Source organism: Festucalex cinctus, chromosome 10 (assembly GCF_051991245.1).
Source record: "Festucalex cinctus isolate MCC-2025b chromosome 10, RoL_Fcin_1.0, whole genome shotgun sequence".
Taxonomy (NCBI): Eukaryota; Metazoa; Chordata; class Actinopteri; order Syngnathiformes; family Syngnathidae; genus Festucalex; species Festucalex cinctus.
This window is the reverse complement of record NC_135420.1, coordinates 19,664,899-19,683,704: the sequence shown is the minus strand read 5'-3', so window position 1 is coordinate 19,683,704 and position 18,806 is coordinate 19,664,899. Positions and strand designations below refer to the sequence as shown.

The 18,806-nt window shown below is 39.7% G+C and overlaps 1 protein-coding gene across 1 annotated transcript in view; it reads right to left on the bottom strand.

Annotated features, from left to right (window-relative positions):
* unc13a (unc-13 homolog A (C. elegans)) overlaps positions 1-18,806 on the bottom strand; it is a 43,485-nt gene that overhangs the window by 8,035 nt on the left and 16,644 nt on the right. Inside the window, exons 12-41 of the mRNA XM_077533227.1 lie at positions 17,754-17,847; positions 17,247-17,293; positions 17,097-17,175; positions 16,853-16,858; positions 16,622-16,696; positions 16,243-16,462; positions 15,417-15,644; positions 15,197-15,338; positions 13,975-14,144; positions 13,774-13,889; positions 13,478-13,641; positions 13,254-13,407; positions 12,231-12,299; positions 11,759-11,848; positions 11,545-11,679; positions 10,901-11,034; positions 10,737-10,822; positions 9,767-9,893; positions 9,589-9,685; positions 8,891-9,034; positions 8,660-8,737; positions 8,480-8,557; positions 8,220-8,308; positions 7,996-8,142; positions 7,564-7,687; positions 4,458-4,487; positions 3,385-3,441; positions 2,461-2,541; positions 1,461-1,608; positions 702-758 (exon numbers count right to left, since the gene is read on the bottom strand). Coding sequence (XP_077389353.1) covers positions 702-758; positions 1,461-1,608; positions 2,461-2,541; positions 3,385-3,441; positions 4,458-4,487; positions 7,564-7,687; positions 7,996-8,142; positions 8,220-8,308; positions 8,480-8,557; positions 8,660-8,737; positions 8,891-9,034; positions 9,589-9,685; positions 9,767-9,893; positions 10,737-10,822; positions 10,901-11,034; positions 11,545-11,679; positions 11,759-11,848; positions 12,231-12,299; positions 13,254-13,407; positions 13,478-13,641; positions 13,774-13,889; positions 13,975-14,144; positions 15,197-15,338; positions 15,417-15,644; positions 16,243-16,462; positions 16,622-16,696; positions 16,853-16,858; positions 17,097-17,175; positions 17,247-17,293; positions 17,754-17,847 — 3,266 coding nt within the window. The remainder of the gene's footprint in view (positions 1-701; positions 759-1,460; positions 1,609-2,460; positions 2,542-3,384; positions 3,442-4,457; positions 4,488-7,563; positions 7,688-7,995; positions 8,143-8,219; positions 8,309-8,479; positions 8,558-8,659; positions 8,738-8,890; positions 9,035-9,588; positions 9,686-9,766; positions 9,894-10,736; positions 10,823-10,900; positions 11,035-11,544; positions 11,680-11,758; positions 11,849-12,230; positions 12,300-13,253; positions 13,408-13,477; positions 13,642-13,773; positions 13,890-13,974; positions 14,145-15,196; positions 15,339-15,416; positions 15,645-16,242; positions 16,463-16,621; positions 16,697-16,852; positions 16,859-17,096; positions 17,176-17,246; positions 17,294-17,753; positions 17,848-18,806) is intronic.

The following is an 18,806-nucleotide window of genomic DNA, read 5'->3' as shown; positions in this document are numbered from 1 at the left end:
CACAATTTATGGAATAGTGACTTTGACGGATCAGCTCTTGTAATGCTGCGTTGTCACCGAAACCGAAACGGCGAACTGGAAGAGGACGTGAGCGTTTCACCGCGTAGTTCTACTTCCTCTTCTGCCTTCCAGTAACAAAACAAGACAACAAAACAATTTCTTTCACTCACAGACCTCTTTACAACACTTGGGAAGAAATTTCAGAGACCCCAAAATGTGGGCACAATTAATTAAAAATCACACACACAAAAAAAACAATTCCACACATCCGCTTGGTCGCGTCCTCTCACCACGTGCACACACGCTCACTCGACCCTCCCTCAGGCCTCTCATGATGACATCATGCTGCGTCAGGTCGCCTCCATACTACTGATGCATTACGTTTGTCTGATGTCCGCGCATCATGCTTTCGTGTCTGCTCATACATACCGAGTGGGCATGTATTCAGTGCAGTTCCATCCAAACAGACATCAGCGCGTACGTCGCATGCATGAATGCATACAAGTTCTCGACGCGCGCGTCAGTGCACTCGAAAGGACGGTGAAAGGCCGATAGGAAAAAAGGGGGCGGAGCATATTCAGTCTATGCAGGCAGTGGAGAGTTTGGGATATATGGAGGTGCAGGGGAAGTAGGGAATTGGAGTCGGACGCCTTCTGGTAGTCCTGGATGTCTCAAAACCTTTGAACCTGGGAGCAACGTACCCCTCTCTGGGTAAACATCCTCACTAGCGGTGAACCGCACCCCCTTGCCGCCGAACACTGGGGGCGGAAGGAGGGTGTGCACAGAGAAAGGAGACAAAAAAAAAACATTAAAAACATTGGAAGGTCCTTTAAAAATTGGGTGAGTGCAGTGGCAGGCCATGTATTTGGTACTTGGGCCTTCAGTGGGGGTTTTCCCAACTGATACACAATTCAATATAACAGCACACTGTCAGAAGGAATATTTATCTTTATAAAAAACGGTGATCCCCACAGAGGTGTTTTACTACTCAAAGCTGGCTGTAATAAATTTAGCTCTGATCAAACAATTAGAAGATAGACAATTCTGACATTAAATTGCAGTTTCACCTCTGAGATGAAAAATTTAAGCTGTTCAAAATGTTACCATTCCCACACTCTAACAGTGTTTCTCGCAGGGGTGCTGTTACATGATCGCCTGCCAGCCAACTAAAAGGAGACTCAGCGGTGAACGAGGGACAAGATGGAGGATGGATATTTGTTCTTTTCATTGCAAACAGTGGTTGGACTGTGTAAAATAAATCCTCTGTGCTCCCGGCAGCTGAGGCTACCAGGAGACTCGGCACGTCAGACTATTTCTTTCCTGCAGCTTGAGTTACAAATCATGTTTTTAGATAAAAGAGCACCGCATTTGGGAAACACTAGAATGGCCCTTCAAAGAGTGATGCTGGAAACACTGTGGACCAGAAAAGAGAGAGTGGAAAAAATGGTAAATGAAGTTACCTTGTGCATTCTGGGACTGGACAAAGGTCTTAATAAGTTTGTCCGTGGCCTGCGTGTAGAGGGACAAGGCGTAGTGAAGGGACAGCAGATCGGGACTCTTCTCCAGGAATGTCTTCTTTAGACCAACGCCACCAGCGTGGAAATATTGCTGACAAACACAAAGCCGGGCAGGGAATAGCTGTTAACCAAATGCCCCAAACTGGAAAACCATGCTCAAAAAGTATGTGTAAAATGGAACTTCTGAAGTTGAACTCGCATGTCGTTGTTGGGTGTGTTTGTGTGGAGCAATTAACAGCAGTTGTACAAGTGGCAAGCATCAATTGTCACATTGTGGTGCAAGGAAATTGAGAGGTGAAAAGAGATTTCTCATTGGCATGACTCCTTCTTGTGATTGCAACCATGTCATCCCTGAAGAGAATATGGCTGGAGAGATTTTTTATTTATGACATTTCATGTTTACACAGAATATAACAGTTCTCCCTGCTGCTTCTGATTTTGCCTACACCTTCTCCTCACCACAATAATCACAGTCATCGTTATGCTTTTTTTTTCACCTGTCTTTTTTGACAGGTTATTGTAAGACATTAAAAACAATATTAGCACTTACATTGGTCAATATTGGGCTAGATATGCCTAATTTCATAAATGAAACTGAAGACACTGTCAAATTATGTTTTTCATTTTTTTATGAGGCCACCTTGAAATCGTGTGAACAGAGGATGCATTTTATTTAGCCACCCGAAATTTCTGCCCTCAGCACACAAATCAAGTTTTCATCTTGCTTGTTGAAAAACACCCTGTGCAGTAGGCTTTATGATTATTATTTTTAGTGTCCTTATATATACAGTGTTACACTTTCCCTTTATTTAATATTTTGTAATTGTAGCATTGATACCAGGGTGAGTATATTTTGTTATATCTGCTCTGCATTCAGGTTGATTTATGGCAATTGCATCAGAAATGTAATAAAGAAAAGAGTCTGTGGTCAGTGTGTTCCTACCTTGATGGTGTCCAGGGCCAGTTCGATGACAGCACACTGTTTGGGCGTGAGTGCTTTGGCCTCTTCGCGAACCATGTGCTCCTGAATAACAAGCAGCGCCATTAGGGAGACTCACGAAGTACCATAAAGAAGAAGAAAAAAAAAAAAAAAGACTAAAGTGCAAGCTATTACCCCCGCAGCATAAACAAAGATGCGGCTTATTTGCAGATTTTCCCAGTTCTCGGAGCGTCATGCCACGTTCTTGTCTATTCTTAGCTTTTCTTTTAACTCCTGTTTACTGTTTGTGAATGTTTGGATGAGCTCCATGTTGAACTGATAATGATTTTAAATCACATTCCCAAACATTTGGATTAATATTCTGCTCAAGCCCACATGGCCTCGTTATGCTTAAAATGCACCACATCATTTGTGCTGTGGATATTTTGTTGCAGCATGAACAGTAGCCATTGTAGATTTGGTATGGTTTATTTATTATTATTATTATTATTATTATTATTATTTTTGTTCTCTCGTTGTCGTATGTATTCCGCTTTCCCTAAATGTGCAGTATTTAGCTCAGCAGATAGCTGGCAGCTGTATGCTAGCTTAATGCATATGATAGCTTAATGCTAATAAAGTATGGAAACAAGGTATAGAGAGGCTAACAGAATTATCATCTCTATTGCAGTCATTTAAAACCATCAAACAACTGTCATGTTGGCATAAACACATGCTAAGCCATATCCTAAAATACATATTCTCTCCGCTTTGTGGAACTGCTGCAGATTAGTTTGAGTTTAGCTTGCTAATTTACTTCTTGACTGTGGCTTTGAAAACAGAGCTAATTTTGTGGGTGCGACTTATACAGAGCAAGGCACTCAATTAGACTGAATTTGACAACATATCAAAAAAAGGGAGGCATCGAAAAGAAACGTTTGACTATACCTTCAGCTTGGACAGTTGACCGAGCTCTTTGGCAGCGTTAAAGATGAGCTGAGTGCCCTGCAGGAAGAATAGAGAGAAGAAGAACAAGATACGGGCGGATGATTGTATGATATGAGCCCAAAATGACTGATCATGATAAAAGTACAAGGCAGAATTACACAGAAGACAGCGACATACAGTACATAAACAGTCACGTCTTTACAAAATGTCAGGCTACTTATATTCCAAAGCATTTGGCTGCACACATACCGACGCACAAACACACACACACACAAACTAGCTTAACAACAGTTCTTCTAGACAATCTTTATTCTGCTGAATGAATAAATCTCTATTTGTTCTAATCTACAGTTTGGACAACACTAGAGTTATGATTTCGCCTTTACACGCCACCACAATTGATCTGAGACATTCGAAGGTAAGAAATTCATACATTGCCTCCAAAAATTGATACAGTAAATAAGGATCCAAGCCTGCACAAAATGGCCGGGGTCTCATTCGACACCATTAGTCACTAGTGCGCTTTCCAGATTGTTCAGTACGCCCCCGTGCAAGATCCTCCAGCCATTTTCTGCAAATTGATCGCCCGTTGCCGACCCTGTCAGCCCCTGACCCTTCCGGCATGATCATTTTCCCGGTAATCCCCTCCATCTGTCTCCCGACTACAAGTATTTAACTGGACTTTGAAGTTGACAGCTCTTTGCATGGACGACCACTCATCCATTTGATAGTGATTTATTAAAAATGAAAGCCACTTCAACCACATCTAGATTGTTTGATTTCAAATCCACTGTGGTAGTTTATTAAGGCAAAATCATAAAAAAAAAAAACTTAGTTATTGCCCAAACACTTCTAAATTCAATTGCATGTCAATGTAGTACAGCTGAAAGTTTGCCTGACTTTACAAAAAGAGGAATGTTGTATGAAAACATAAGGAAGTGTGGGAAAATCCAAATCTATATATTTCCATGACTTTGTTTCAGTGGGGAGCTGAGGGAAAGACAAAGACAGGGTGAGAAGACATGGAGGAGAAAGAGAGACGAGACATTTATCTGAAGGGGTTTCGTCCTTACGTCGCTGTGAGAAGCGCTCTTCAGCCTCCCCTGGAAAGAGAGCACGTGGTTAATACATGGAGCACTTGCCAGTTGCTGCACTCATTGGCAAAATCAGCCAACATTCGTCATTGCCAGAAGTGGCACGTCCTTTCATTTAGCACGCTCGCCAAAGCAACCACGGTCTCTACATAATAATCCACAATAACACTCTAGCGGCAAATGGGCTTTGTGATGTGCTTTATTGGCTGCATTTGTTTCAACTCAAGTTTCACATGTACAAAAATCTAGATGTAAAAACTTATGTGGGTCGCTTAAAAAAAGCTTTTGTGCTGAAGCGAAAAACAAACTAACACTATATTGTACATGTGCTTTGGGAATAATGTATGGATCTAATGGTAAGGTATAATGCCATAAGATTTTTTTTTTTCTAGTAACACTAAAAAAGAATAGCACAAGAAAATGTAGATTTATTTTGGGGCGAATTTCATAACATTAACTTCATTTTGTTTAAAATAAAAAAAATAAAAATCTGTTCATTCAAGTAATATTTTCCTCATACTATACACTGCTAATTTTCCCCCCACAAAAAAACAAAAAAAACAAAAACAATAGTCTGCCAGCATTGAAAAAAATGAATATAATTGGCTAGCTTAAAATGAGCCAGCAAAATAGTTCTAAAATTAAAAAGTTAGGCTGAAAGGAAATTAATTCATATTTTAATTCTATATTACATTTTAAAAATTAGTTGTTTTTTTGTTTTGAATATTTCTCTAGTTTTGTAGATACATGAGGAGTCAACATTTGTAGTTGTGGGGGAAGTACATTGAAATCTAAAAAACATAACCACATTAGATACTGTAAAGAAAATAAAGCTAAAAACATCTTAAGCTTTAGGTGATAATGCATTATATATATATATATATTTTTTGTATTAAATAGAAGTTTCTCCAACAAAAAAAAAAGTAATTTTGTTTTATTTTATTTTTTATTCATCTAAGTTCTGAAAACCACCTTTACATCATCACCAAGACTCCAAACGCTTTAACGTTACAGTATAGCAATCTTTTTTTTTTTTTAACCCCTTAAATGCACCTTTTTGAACAAAAATCATCCTTGCTTGACAATCTATCAGACTGTATGTTTAACCCGCTGTGGTTAATGAAGCAATACTAACATAAAGAGCACCATCACTAAATCATCCTGGTGAACACCAGAACATGAGCAAATCAGGACAGACCAACATGGAAGGTCTGCAGAGAAGACAAACAGCACAGTATAGCGTCGTACACGTCACTGGGAGAAGACTGCAGTGTTGAAAGAGATCAGATGCAAGCAACAAAACCCACAGTGGGGGAGTTTTAGGGTGGGCAACACTTCAAACGGGTGAGAAAGGTGTACGGAGGGGGAAGGTGGCGTCCGAGGGGTCTGAGTGACCCTCGACTTTTGGGGTCCCGGTGCACGGGAAGAAACAAGGCAACACCAGGCACGAGCAAGGAGTGCCACTTCCTGTTTGAGGGGCGGACTCAGGAAGAGGAGACCAAAGAAGGAGAGCACTGATTGGTTGAGATTTTTTTTAAGGACAAGGAGGCCTATTATAACCCGAAATGCACCATGCGTCTGTCTTTTGAAAAGACAAAAGAGGACAGAAGAGGAGAGGAAGAGAACAGTGTTAATTTTTCTTTTATTTAAAATTGATAGCTTTGGGTAGATTTTTTTCTTTTTTTTTTTTTTTTTTAAGTCTGTGTGGACATATTTCCAAAGCAAACAATAAAAATCATCTTCTGACATGATTGTGATCTATTTTGCTTTATGTTCTGTTTAATTAACACTGCAAGAAAAGAGAAGACGTAAGAGAGACAGGTGAGACGGTGAGATGCGGGGGCAGGGGGGTAATAAAAACAAACAAACGGGGAGATCGCAGCCACATATAGCAAGAAGGAAGCAATCAGCGCAGACGGACAGACAGACAGACACGCAGGAGTGCTGTACTTACAATCATCTGTGGAGGGAGAGCGGTGGGAGCAGGATGGTCATAATAATCACAACAACCAGAAAGAAGGGTCAGTCAAGCTGCAAAGAGCCCCACATCAAATCACTAAAAAATACCCCCGCAAATCCTGGAGGGAACCAATTGACTCCTGTCTTAACATCTGGATTAAGAACCAGTAAGGAAGACTTGAATATTTTGTGACCAATTATTTTTTTTACAGTGATATGAGGCTCTTCAAATGATAACCAAACACAAATAGAGCACACATATATAAAATAAAACAAAACAGGCTGCTTTCCAAAATGTACCCTTTTTGGAAGAGGGCCACATCCTTTGGATATACTGGTTGACATAGTGGAGAGCAGACCTGAGCTGGTATGCAAATGATATGATGCACTCCTTTACGGTGGAATATAATGTGTGTGCGTGATCACCATTTTAGTATTGCACACTCAAGGCGCCTTTGTTCTTCCTTTTCACCCACTCTGCCCCCATTTTCCTTTCTTGTCATGCCAACTTGTGTGTGTGTGTCTTTCAGACATTTTCTCACCTTTTTTCACGTCACTGTTCTGTATAAACGCCATTGACATCGAATACACGTGATCATGAAGGTTTCGCATGTGAAGTAATGTGAACTCGCCCATCATGGCGGATTCATTCCTGACCTATTTGAATAGGTCAAAATTAAAATTATAAAATTATATTTAAACTTCTTATATACACCCTTTTTAAACAGAAAGAAATAAATGTATAGAGAATTCCATGTATTAAAAGTGCATTGGAGACTTTCTGTCTCTCCTTTCCCACATGAAAAGGCATACAGTAAGTTTCCCAAAGGAATGTGATGGTCATACATTATGGGTGGGTGGGAGAATTTATTTTTGTCTTTTACCACCCATTTTCCAAATTACTTAGTGAAGACAGTACTGTAAAAAAGATCGCTATGATGGGTGGTGAAGTTTTTGAATCACCTGATTACTGTTATTGCATGTGGATAGGTTTAAACTTCCATGCTTACGAGGCAAAACAATCCCTATGGATACGCACAATGTTTATTCAACTGTTTGGATGTACTCCCACATCGTGGCTTCCTACGCTTATGACTCTTGCACTCCTCAAGTGATGCGCACTCACCGTTTGATCACTGAGCGGCGGCAGAACAATCGTCTTCTCCATGGTGTTCATCACCAGCTTCCACAACTCCTTCAGCACACGCTTCAACACCGTCTTCTCGCAGATCTTGGCAAACAGAGTCAGGCTGAGGAGAAGGGGGAGAAAATGATGATGAGAAATTGACAGTGAATTCTGTTTGTAGTAAATCTAAGGGCTGGACTGGCCATCTGGCATAGAGGGCAGATGCCCGGCGGACCGGTGTCCTTTGGGGCCGATGGGGTGCTATTCAATGATTATTTTCCTCCATTTTATCCCAAGAGACCGGCCCAATCATCCATTTACAATATAGAATATAGAAAAATATCAAACTGAACCAATAAACATCAGTGGTACGTTTACGTTTGTCTACGTAGCCAAGGGCGGTCAGGAATCAGGTTGGGCCAGCTGACTCACTTGCTGTCCAGGAACTCCATGATGGGTTGCAGGACGTTGTCAGCATCCTGGGCCACGCTGCTGGCATTGCCGACATTTGACGTCCCTTTTACCTGCGCCAAGATGTCGCCCATCTGCTTCACGTTCTCTTCGATGTGAGGCTGGAAACTGTTTGAAAAAAAAAAAAAATGAAATGAAATGAGAGTGCAATGCAGAGTGCATAAAAGAATTTGAGCCCCGAGTACCTGACGGAAAAGACTCGACTGAGGTCATCCATGACATTGTTGAGTTTAACCTGCAAGTCCTTCAGGATGTCGCTGGCCTCAACGCAGAGCTGAACACAAAAACACAATCTTTACAGTCAAGTCCAGGAATATTAAGCACTAAAGATGATTTTGACTCATTTGCATATGTGTCACATAATTGTAATAATTTACAATTGTAAAATTGTGTTTGATCTAGACTTGGAAGGAGACATTAAGGAAAAAAATGGAGGAGGACTCACATCTTTTCCACCCATGGCCTCAAACATCTTCTCCAGCTGCACTCTCAGCTGTTGGATGTTGTTGATAAGGATGCAGGGCTAAAACAAATCAAATGAATTACTTAATAATTGACACTATTATGATTCTTTTAATATATTTAAAAAAAAGCTTGAAACACATAAGGCTCCGGTGTGTCTTACCACTTTCTCCATATTGATGTAGTTGGCAAACACCTTGGAGATGATGTCGGCATATGACAGGAGGACGTTGCTGATGGTCTGGAGAGGCGCACAAGGAAAAAATCAAAACAAAACAACAGTTTGGATTTGTTCTAAGTGTTGGTGCATACTTATGACGACCCTGGAGTACCTCAAGGCTCTGTCCTGGGCCATTTAAAGCAGAAATGTATTAATTAACTATGGATGACTGACCTTTGCAAATCGTTTCATGTAGTGTCCAACGATCTGCGGATCCGGACACTCCAATTTCCTGATGATCTCAAAGCTCTGGTTGAGCTGAGAAAACACATCCACGACCGAACAAGAGAACAGGGCATGCTCTGATGTGACCTGGAACTGGAGGACAAAAGTAGAAAAATGGAAGAAGGAAAATGTGATTAATCACAATTAATTATGGGAAATTAAGTGAGATTAAATAATAATAATAAAAAAAAATGTAATCGCTTGATAACACTTATAGAAACTAGGAAATGCTACCATTTGTATTCCTGATATGACAACTGGCTGTTGTTTAATGTACCTATTTTTATGCATTGAACAGAGTGTTCAGGTGTCCCTCCAGGGAGTCTCGCTAATGAGGTAAGGACAGTTTCCCTGCTGCAAAATCTCTGGAATGATGTCTTTAATCCCGGCTTCCAATAATAATAATAATAATAATAATAATAAAAACCTTTAGACAACTCTCGCACAGCTTGCAAGCACATTGCTGTGTCCGTGTTATTAATGCCAAGGAGTCTTTGAAAAAGGAGATGTGGAAAGAGCGGGAAGAGGCGTTGCAAGGAAGGAGGAAAGTGATAGCTTTGAGCAAGCCCAAAAGGAGAGATTACAGTCATTCCGCCTGAACAACAACAGCTCAGCAATTTTCGGGGACTTTGAAAAAAAGTGTTTACCCCATCTTTCTTGTCTCTCTCCAAAGCGCCGTGCAGGAAGTCCCGAGAAACTTCCTCGTTTTCATCCAGCCATTGGATCACGAAAGGCTCAAACCACCTATAGGGAGCGATATATTTATTCATATTTCCGGTGAAAATGGTTGAATTTCATTGAGGCACACTGCAGGCTGCAACTCACGCAGGATACTCGGGCACTCTGCTCTTGAAGAAAGGAAGATCTTTGCAGTACTCGTTGTAAAGCCACTTGACCTTGAAGTGCAGGTTCATGTAATCGGCACTCTTGCACAAGCGGTTTTTCTCGTGTTCTGAGAAAAGAAGAACAGCAATCTATGAAGACTTCAGTTCTTCTCTGCTGTATGTCTGCTTGCCTGATATACTGAATACAAATATAAATATGGTTTAGTTTTTTTGGCATCTCCTCCCAAGTTTGGCCCACCATAATGAAAAAACGATTTTGCTGTCACATTTTTTAAAGGGGATAAATCTGCCTGATAGCAACGAGTCTTATACCTTACCACTGAATCAAGACCAATAATTGACAATAAGGCAAAATTACCATAGCTTAACATAAAAATGAACAACAACAACAAAAAAAGTTGAAGTGTATCGCTAAAATGTTACAAAATTAAAACAAAATAAAAATAATCACTGTCCAAGGAAGTGAAATGTCACTAGAAATGACCCCAGTTTAAGTATTTGTATTAACTGCACCCAATAAGTTAAAAAAAAATGTATCCAATAAGTTTAAAATATATTTTAAACTGTCATACAAGTGGGGGGAAAAAAAATACTACTATCCAATCTTTAAAGGTTACGGTAGTAATTTCTAGGTGGGAACAAATAATAAATAATGAATAAATAAATACATAAACGAACAAATAAATAAATACATCCATGTACTAGCATATCTAAATCTCACTGTTTAATGCGAAAAATATCATAGAAATGACATTAGCATGTAATTGAAGTTTTAAACAGGATTAAGTGTTTTCATCTGGTGGCATTCAGCCCCACACCAATTGTCTTGAAATTGCGAATTCTACATATATAATGGTAAAAAAAAAAAGAAAAAGTTATAAGTGCTTTAATACTGTCGAGTGGAGCTGCAGCATTACTCCAAGGAGTATCGGCTCACTATGTTGACTCACCCTCCATTGCATATTTCATGTCCTGAGCAAACAGGTTCCACATCACTTCAGCGCTGATTTTACCCACATTGAGCTCCTGGGGGAATCTGAACGGAAAACAACAGAAGAGAGTGAGAGGGAAAGAAAAATAACAGATGGCGATACAGAATTTGCTAAAGACAAACTGGTTGAGGCAGGGTGTGTAGGAGTTCTTGTCTTCCTCGATGATGGAGACGATAAGCGTGATGAGTTTGGACCAGAAGTCCAGGTTCTTGATGCTGGGCCCCTGCTCTTCTGGAGGCACTGCACCTTGCTTAGCCTGGAGAAAGACAACAAAAAAAAAAAGAATGAACCATCAATTTAAAAAAAAAAAAAAAAGGAGTATACTATATTCCTGCTTTACATAATGAAGAACCCAAAGATATGATGGTATAATAATTTTAGCTTGTTTGTTTGTTTATTTGTTTTTTTGGACCCAACGCCCATTTTTACAAACATTTAATGCTTATTGGAAGTCTATCCTCGTTTTTTCAAGACTTTTTTTGGGATTGATTTTTTTTCTCAATGATTTTATAATCTGTGTCAATTTATTTAAAAAAATCAATCACTTAACTCAGAGTAAAAGTGAGTTAAAGCTTTAAAACTTTGACATCACTACAAATTATGCAAGTTCACAAGCCTAACATACAATGACCTCGTGTTGTCAACATGAGACTATACTGTAGACGCATTTTCCCCCTAACAGACGATGTAATCAGGATGACTCGAAGGCACCAAAGCACACATAAAGTCAACTGCGTCATTTTTAGTCCCTCGCTGAGCTGCTCACCGGGTCTGTCTGGTACTCGCGGCTGTACAACTCATGGCAGTTGTTAAATATGTACTCGTAAGTGGAGTTGAGGCAGGCTTTCACGCAGTCTTTTACCACCTGGCTCGCTCTGGGTGGAGACTGCAGTTCTTGGACCTGAATAAACACACGAATCAGAGAGGTCTGTTTTAATCCACAAATAGGACAACAAGGAAGAGCGAGGAAGAGGCAGCACCTTCATCCTGAAGAAGGTGATACTGGTGAGGAGGTCCACGGTGGATTTGAGGTCCTGCAGCCTCTCGGGACTGCTGGCTGGGAAGTTGTTCTGCAGTCACACGCAAAAAGTGGCAATTGGCGGCTTGATTATGAAGTCTCGTCATCCACAAGGGAAAATCGCCCACATGATACATTTTACATGAGAAAATGCCAAACAATCAGACTTCAAGAGATTTTCAAAATACAAGTTATCGTTTAAGTTAATAAAGGCACTTCAAAACGCATGACGAATTTCATTGTTTTTCAAGTAGAATGGATTCATGGGATGTTCATTCATCGCAATGGGGAGACTTGATTTTTGATGCAATCATGGTCACAGAATGAAATAATACAGATCTCAAGGCACCATTTTATTTTAATAAAATAATCAATGATCATGATGAATTAAATTCATCCATCTAAGCAAACAGTGGACGAGAGAGCTGTCTTACTCGGTACATGGACAGGTCGATCCTCAGGGAGTTGTGAAGTTGATCAAGAAGCTTGACAAATCGTTCTTTCTGCGGATACAAAAGAGTGAAACATAAATTATTATCGAGGTGAAAATATTGGTAGGCACGTGTGGGAATCAAGGTTATTTTGGTTAACTAAAACTACCGAAAAAACTAAAACTAAAATTAAAAAAACAATTTCATGAACGAAGTAAAATAAAAAGGAAAATGCTTTTTAAAAACTAAAACTAACTATATATACAGCAAATGTGTCCTTCGTTTTTGTCTTTGGTAATTAATTTAATGCATAAGTCTTTGGGGATAATTTTAAATGTGATTTTAAGTAGATTTATTTTAATATTAACCGGAATAAGTACGTTTGAAAGTGTGTCACACAGAAGTGATGTCATCTAGCAGCAGCCAATAGAAAAGTACTTTCAGATGATTGTGTTTTTTGAATATTGCGCACAAGTAATACACATAAAAAAAACTAAAATTAATACTGAAACTAACTAAAACTAAACTAAAAATAAGCATTTATTAAATAACTAAAACTAATAAAAACTAACAAAACCCTCCTGAAAACAAACTAAACTAAAACTAACTAAAGCAAATTTAAGAAAATGTATACAATGAATATGTGCAGTTTAGTACCACTACAACTCCCATAATATCACTTGGTTTCTAAATGGGTTATTAACGATTTATAAATGCTTTATAAAAATATACTAAACTGCTATAAGCAATATGATTAAAGAGTGGCAATAGCTTAAAATACCTCATACTTAGTGAGCCAACATCTAATGCTGAATTGAAAAAGTATTTACCGCATTATTACCAACATACTTACGTACAATTTATAAGTCCTAATTATAAAGTGTTGCCACTGTTCTCAAATTCTTGATAAAATTCTGACTTGTTTAATGATCTTGGCTCTTGCTAGTGTACCTAAAGTGGTGTCTGGTGTGTCTAACAAAACAATAACGTTCCGTGAATGAAACATTGGCTGCATTTGTGACTCACCCCAAAGTTGGACGCAGCAAAGCGGTCTGAGGCGGAGACGTTGTTCGTAGCCTGGGTGGTGTGCGCGTAGTAGGCATTGATGTTGGCCAGCAGGGTGCTCATCACCGCAGGCACGCCCGGGCACATGTACTTCGACGACAGGCAAGCAAAGTGACTGCAAGGACAAAGAAAAGTGCATTTTGGGGCCACTTTCGCCCACGCTCACTATCATTTTGAGAACATACGTCATGGCTTGGTAGATGGACTCCACTCCGTAACGCATTGCAAACTCGTCCACTATCTCCTGAGGCGTCTCCTCGTAGTACACTTTCCACGCATCGTCTCCTTTGGCATCGGGGATCTTCACCACGCCCGTGTTCTGGATGTCTGTCACAAAGTGGAAGAGGTTCTGCAGGAAAGAAAAGAAAATTGATTGAGAAAGAGTTGAGAAAATGGTTCAATTTTTAAACAATATTGGATTTTTTTTTTTTGACCCAGCAGTTACATTTAAATTAGGTGCCATAGAAAAACAAACACTTACTTCATGCAAACAGGTGTACTGAACATGATAAGGAGCAACCGTCTCTTCGCCCTTAATCTCCACATTGATATGCATGCGGATCGCCCCGGACACGGCTGATTTGTCCGTGCGCTTGTCTGAAGAGAGCACAGAGACCAACAAACGCGTTCAAAATAAGTCAGCCGAGCCTCTCGGAGGACATCGCAAAGCGGTACAACTCACCCAGGTTGTACCATACGTCCATCTCCCCGCTCAGAGTTCGGACCTCAATGATGGTTTGCCCGAGGAAGTCGTCGGACTCACGCTTGAACTTTTGCTTCACGCGGGACTTGATGTCGTCGTCTTCATCCCAAACTCGCACCTTGATGCGATCCGAGGAGTTGTGGCATTCACTAAAGACACAATCAAAGGGACACAGGAGGAGTAATAATGATGTAAACGTGATGCTAAACATTGTACGGTATTCATTGTAAAGTATTCACTTTCTTACATATTTTATGACACAGACAGCCTTTTTCCACAATAGATTAAATTCATTTTCCACCTCAAAGATATACACAAAAAACTAAGGGCAGTGTAGCACATTAATTAGATTAATTAATTAACTACACAAATGATCGCGCTATGAAAATCAACTAAGGTGAGTGGCAAGCATTTCAAATTTGCCCAATTGAGAATTTTGTTAAAAATCAACCATTTTTCCAATGTTAACATATGGACGGGCACCAAACATATTTAAAAATTGTTCTCAAGCTGCAAGTTTCAAAATGTTGCCCTTCATTTTTCTTAAAAAAAAAAAAAAAAAAAAAGCTATGAAAAAGTAATTTTACCTTCCTGTAAACCAAAAACAGGCAGTGAAACAGAACGTTTTGATTATCTTTTTAAACTATTGGGTTGCTAATGTGCTTAAACTTTTTCTTTTCAATTTCATTTATGAAGCACACTTCAACAAAAAAAAAAATGTGGATTTCAAATCTTCTCTTGGTGTTTATTAATTGATTAGTCATACACTACAATTTTGTAATGTCCTAGAATTCTAATTTTTTTATTTGGGGACCTTTAAAATTAGATTACATAATTAGATTAATTAATTACTAATCCTGTAATTATTCATATTAATTAGCTCATTTTCTCCCAAAAACATATAAATACGTTCTATTCTATTTCAAATGTATTACGTGTCCCAACGACGCATTTATACGTTTTTATGTTTAGAAAAAAACAAAAAACAAAAATGCTAGAGCATACACAAGACTTTGATGCAGCCTCTCAAAGGCACAGAAGAAAATTGCTGGGAGTGAATGAGTTAGGAAGTAAAAATAAATGCAATCGCTTGACAGCACTAAAAAAAAAAACACATTATAAGAGCAGGTCATGTCACTTGAATAGGAAAGTCAAGTTCTGAATCTGAAGAGTCCCTTTATGTTGGAGGGTCCCCACTCACAAATTGAAGGTTTCTTCCCAGACAGGATTGAGATTGCCATAGATGGTTTTGGTCCTCTTTTTGGTCTTTCCCACCTGGACGGTGACATAGGGATCACTGGAGCCAGTTTTATCCTTGGCTTGTAAACCTTGGGCGCATAACACTACGAAAAGGGAATCAAGAGCACTCAAGTCAAGTCAGCGTTGAGTGAGTCTAATGACCAACGTCGAGTGTAACGCACCCGTGATGCTGATCTTGGCCGACCATTTGGAAGTGCCGTCGAGCACGCTCTGTTTGATCTGCTTCATCTGGGTACCGTGCGTGGCCTTGGGGACGGAGAAGACCTCTTGAATGAGCTCAAAGATCTCCGGTTTGTTCCTCTCGCGGATCTTCATGCGGTCTTTGAGGACCATGATGATGTTTTGGGTGCGATCCTCTGCACCGTGTTTGGAGCTCTTCTCCGCCGCTCCTGGATGAGGGTGAATAGAAGGAAACATTTAGCCCTATAAAGACTGAAAAATATGAGGGAAAATTTTGATTCTTTGTAAATACAGTCTTTTTTGGTCCTTTTGAACAAACAAACGAAAAACATTTTTGGAAATCAACTTCCACATATGACTCATATATTTGATACATCCGGTCACAATGTTTTAAATTTGTACATTTATAACTGTCAAAAAATATAATAACAAACAGACATATCAATCATCTTAGTATTTCCAAAAATCAGAAAGAACATTTCCCACTACAAGTACAGTAACAAAGTAGTTGTACTTTATTACTTCTCCTCTCTGAGTAAGTGCATTTCCCTGCCACTGTAAGAATAACATCCAACAAAAAGAGAGCAAAGGGAATGAAAGCATATTTCACAACTGACACGTTTATAAAAACGAAAATGCCGAGTATAAGAGCAGCGGATGGCAAGAAAAGATGAATAGCTTTTAATATCCGCTCAAAGAAGAAAAACAATGCAAATTAAAACGTCAAAGAGATGGAATGGGTTGGAACTTGTTGTTCATTTGTTGTGAATACTTAACAAGGGTGCATGCGAGGGCATCATCTCTTACTTTGAAGGCAGTCGGCGTTGAGCAGATCCTGGCACTTCTCGTGACATTTGACGCCGCACTCGGTGCACCGCATGCCCTGGCGAGCGATACCCCAAAGCAGCCCCTCGCACTCGTAGCAGTAAGTGGGCGTGGTGGCAGTCCACACCTCAAAATTGTGCGGGGTGGTGCAGGAGATGGGATAGATGAGAGCCTGTAGGGTCTTCTTGTAGACGTGACTCTTCTACGATGGGATAGGGGACACATGGCAGAGTCATGAGCATTTTTTTTAATAAGTTGCCAATAATAGTGAAATATACATTGGCTGTGTTTAGCATCCTTATTATGTTTTTCCAGTATCTCTCCTATTGACTCTGCATTTACACTGAAATGATATACTGACCAGTTCTTCATTATGCAAGGTGCTGGACGTCAGTGCTGAGGTGATGCCAGCCTTCCTGGAGTTCTGGACCAATGACTGATTGACAGGAGAGGAAATATATAAATAACCAAACTGTGATTATGAGCTCGTTCACTGCCAACACAGTAAAATTGATCTTTGACGTCTTTATCAGTCAATGGCAGCGAATGAGCTAATCAAGTATTGCATTACATTTATGAGAATATTACTCACCATAGCCTGTGGCATTGATGTGATGGCGGGGATAAAAGGGGAGAATAAGGACACATTTAAAAAAAAAAAGGAGCACAATAATACATTCATGAACACGATTTTATATTGTGTTTATGTGCTGTTGGTGCCTCAGCTAAGCAGGCACGGTCACAATGTACACGGAATACGATAAAGAAAAGCCCAGCCTGTCTTCTGGAGCTGAGTAATACATGGACAGCGAATAATTTAAAGTGATTAAACCCACCAGATCTCTGACCAGAGGCATCGCTTTCCTCTTCCTGAGGTCTGGCATGCTGTCGATGCTGTAAAGAGCACCTCCCATCCTGGAGAGAAAACACGCACATGAGAACTTACTCAGCTACAGATGTTCTGCGTCATGGCCGCCAGTACTCACCCCGCTGATAACAGCAGAGACGCGATGCCGACACTCTCGCCTCGGGCCTGTGGAGAAGACAAAAGGATGAACGTGAAGTAGTATAGAAAACGGCAGGTGCCATTAGAGCAATTGCTAAAATAATCAAGGCATGTGTTTCTCTCTGGCAAACTATCGAGTTGTACAAACTAAAAATGAATGATGTGGATTAATTAACACACAACACCCACCTGAGAGTCTGCTCCAGCCAGAGGGAGGAATCAGAATGGACTACATGCAAATCGCTATGAGTGTAGCAAACCACTGAAAAGAAAACAATGAAATGGCAAAACGAGGCTCGGGGTAAACACAAACTAGTGAATAAAGCACAGGACAATATAATCCAAAATTGAAAAAAAAAAAATAGGAGAAACACTTGAACATTCCACAAAAACTGGAAAAAACATGCAGGAATAGATGCAACAACTTATAAACAAACTTATGATTGCAACAAATCACATAAACAGACACAAAAATACACCAATGTACCTCTTGTAATTGCAGTCGTACTCTGCTGAATAATCGCAGCCAGTTGGCTTTGGCTCGGGCAGGACCGGGTTCCATGAGTTCCCTCTTTGGGAAGCTGGAGATGTGGTTGAAGATGCAATACGTATATTATTAAAGGAGAAGTCAACAGCCACCCCCCAATTAATATTGTGTCAGTAGAATATGAGTATAATATATATTAAGTAGCAAAATCCAGCTGTTTTTATCAATGTTAGAAGGCGGACATTTTGCCATTTGCTGTCGAGTCAGAATTACATCACAGTTGCTCAAGTAACCACCTATCACAGCTCACCTTTAGAAAACAGGTGAGCTGTGATAGGTTGTTGCTTGAGCCCTGAGCAACTGTGATGTCATCTTCAGTCGACAGCAAGTGGCAAAGTGGCCGCCCCCTGAGATGGATTAAAAACGGCTGGATTTTGCTTCATCACTCATATTGTAAAAGTGTAATATCAATCAGAATGTCATGATTAGATTAGTGAGGTCACATATAACATTATTGTCAAGAAATATTTAAGATTGAAGTTGCCTTTTAACTACACACTTTGGTGTAAATCCCACAATAACAAAAAATATCTGTAAATAACTGCAAACTACATATATGTGGCCAACTCCTCTCGCTTACACGATTAATACATATTTAAGCACAGCAACAAGATCAATTTTGGGGAAAAGAAAAGTTACAATTTCATTTTAATGTCTTTTAATATTATTTTACTGCATGCTGAGATGTTTTTTTCCAACTCCCACACTGTGCCCCCCCCCGACATAGGAGCACAGTTTAGGAGGTGATTCCTCCCTTCTCTCGTGTTCTCCCATTTTCTCATCTAAAAAATTGAGGTGCTGCCCAGCAACCCGTCAGTCCTCTCCTTTCTACCCTCCGCGTTCAGTGTCACTGTCTTTTTTTATGTTCTTTGGGCAGTTTGAAACTGAAAAATGAATTTTGTTGCTCTGTACTTGTGACATGGGCAATGGCAATAAAATTTGATTTCCATTCCATGTCAACTCCCTTTACCATCTCCATATTTAGTAATGTAG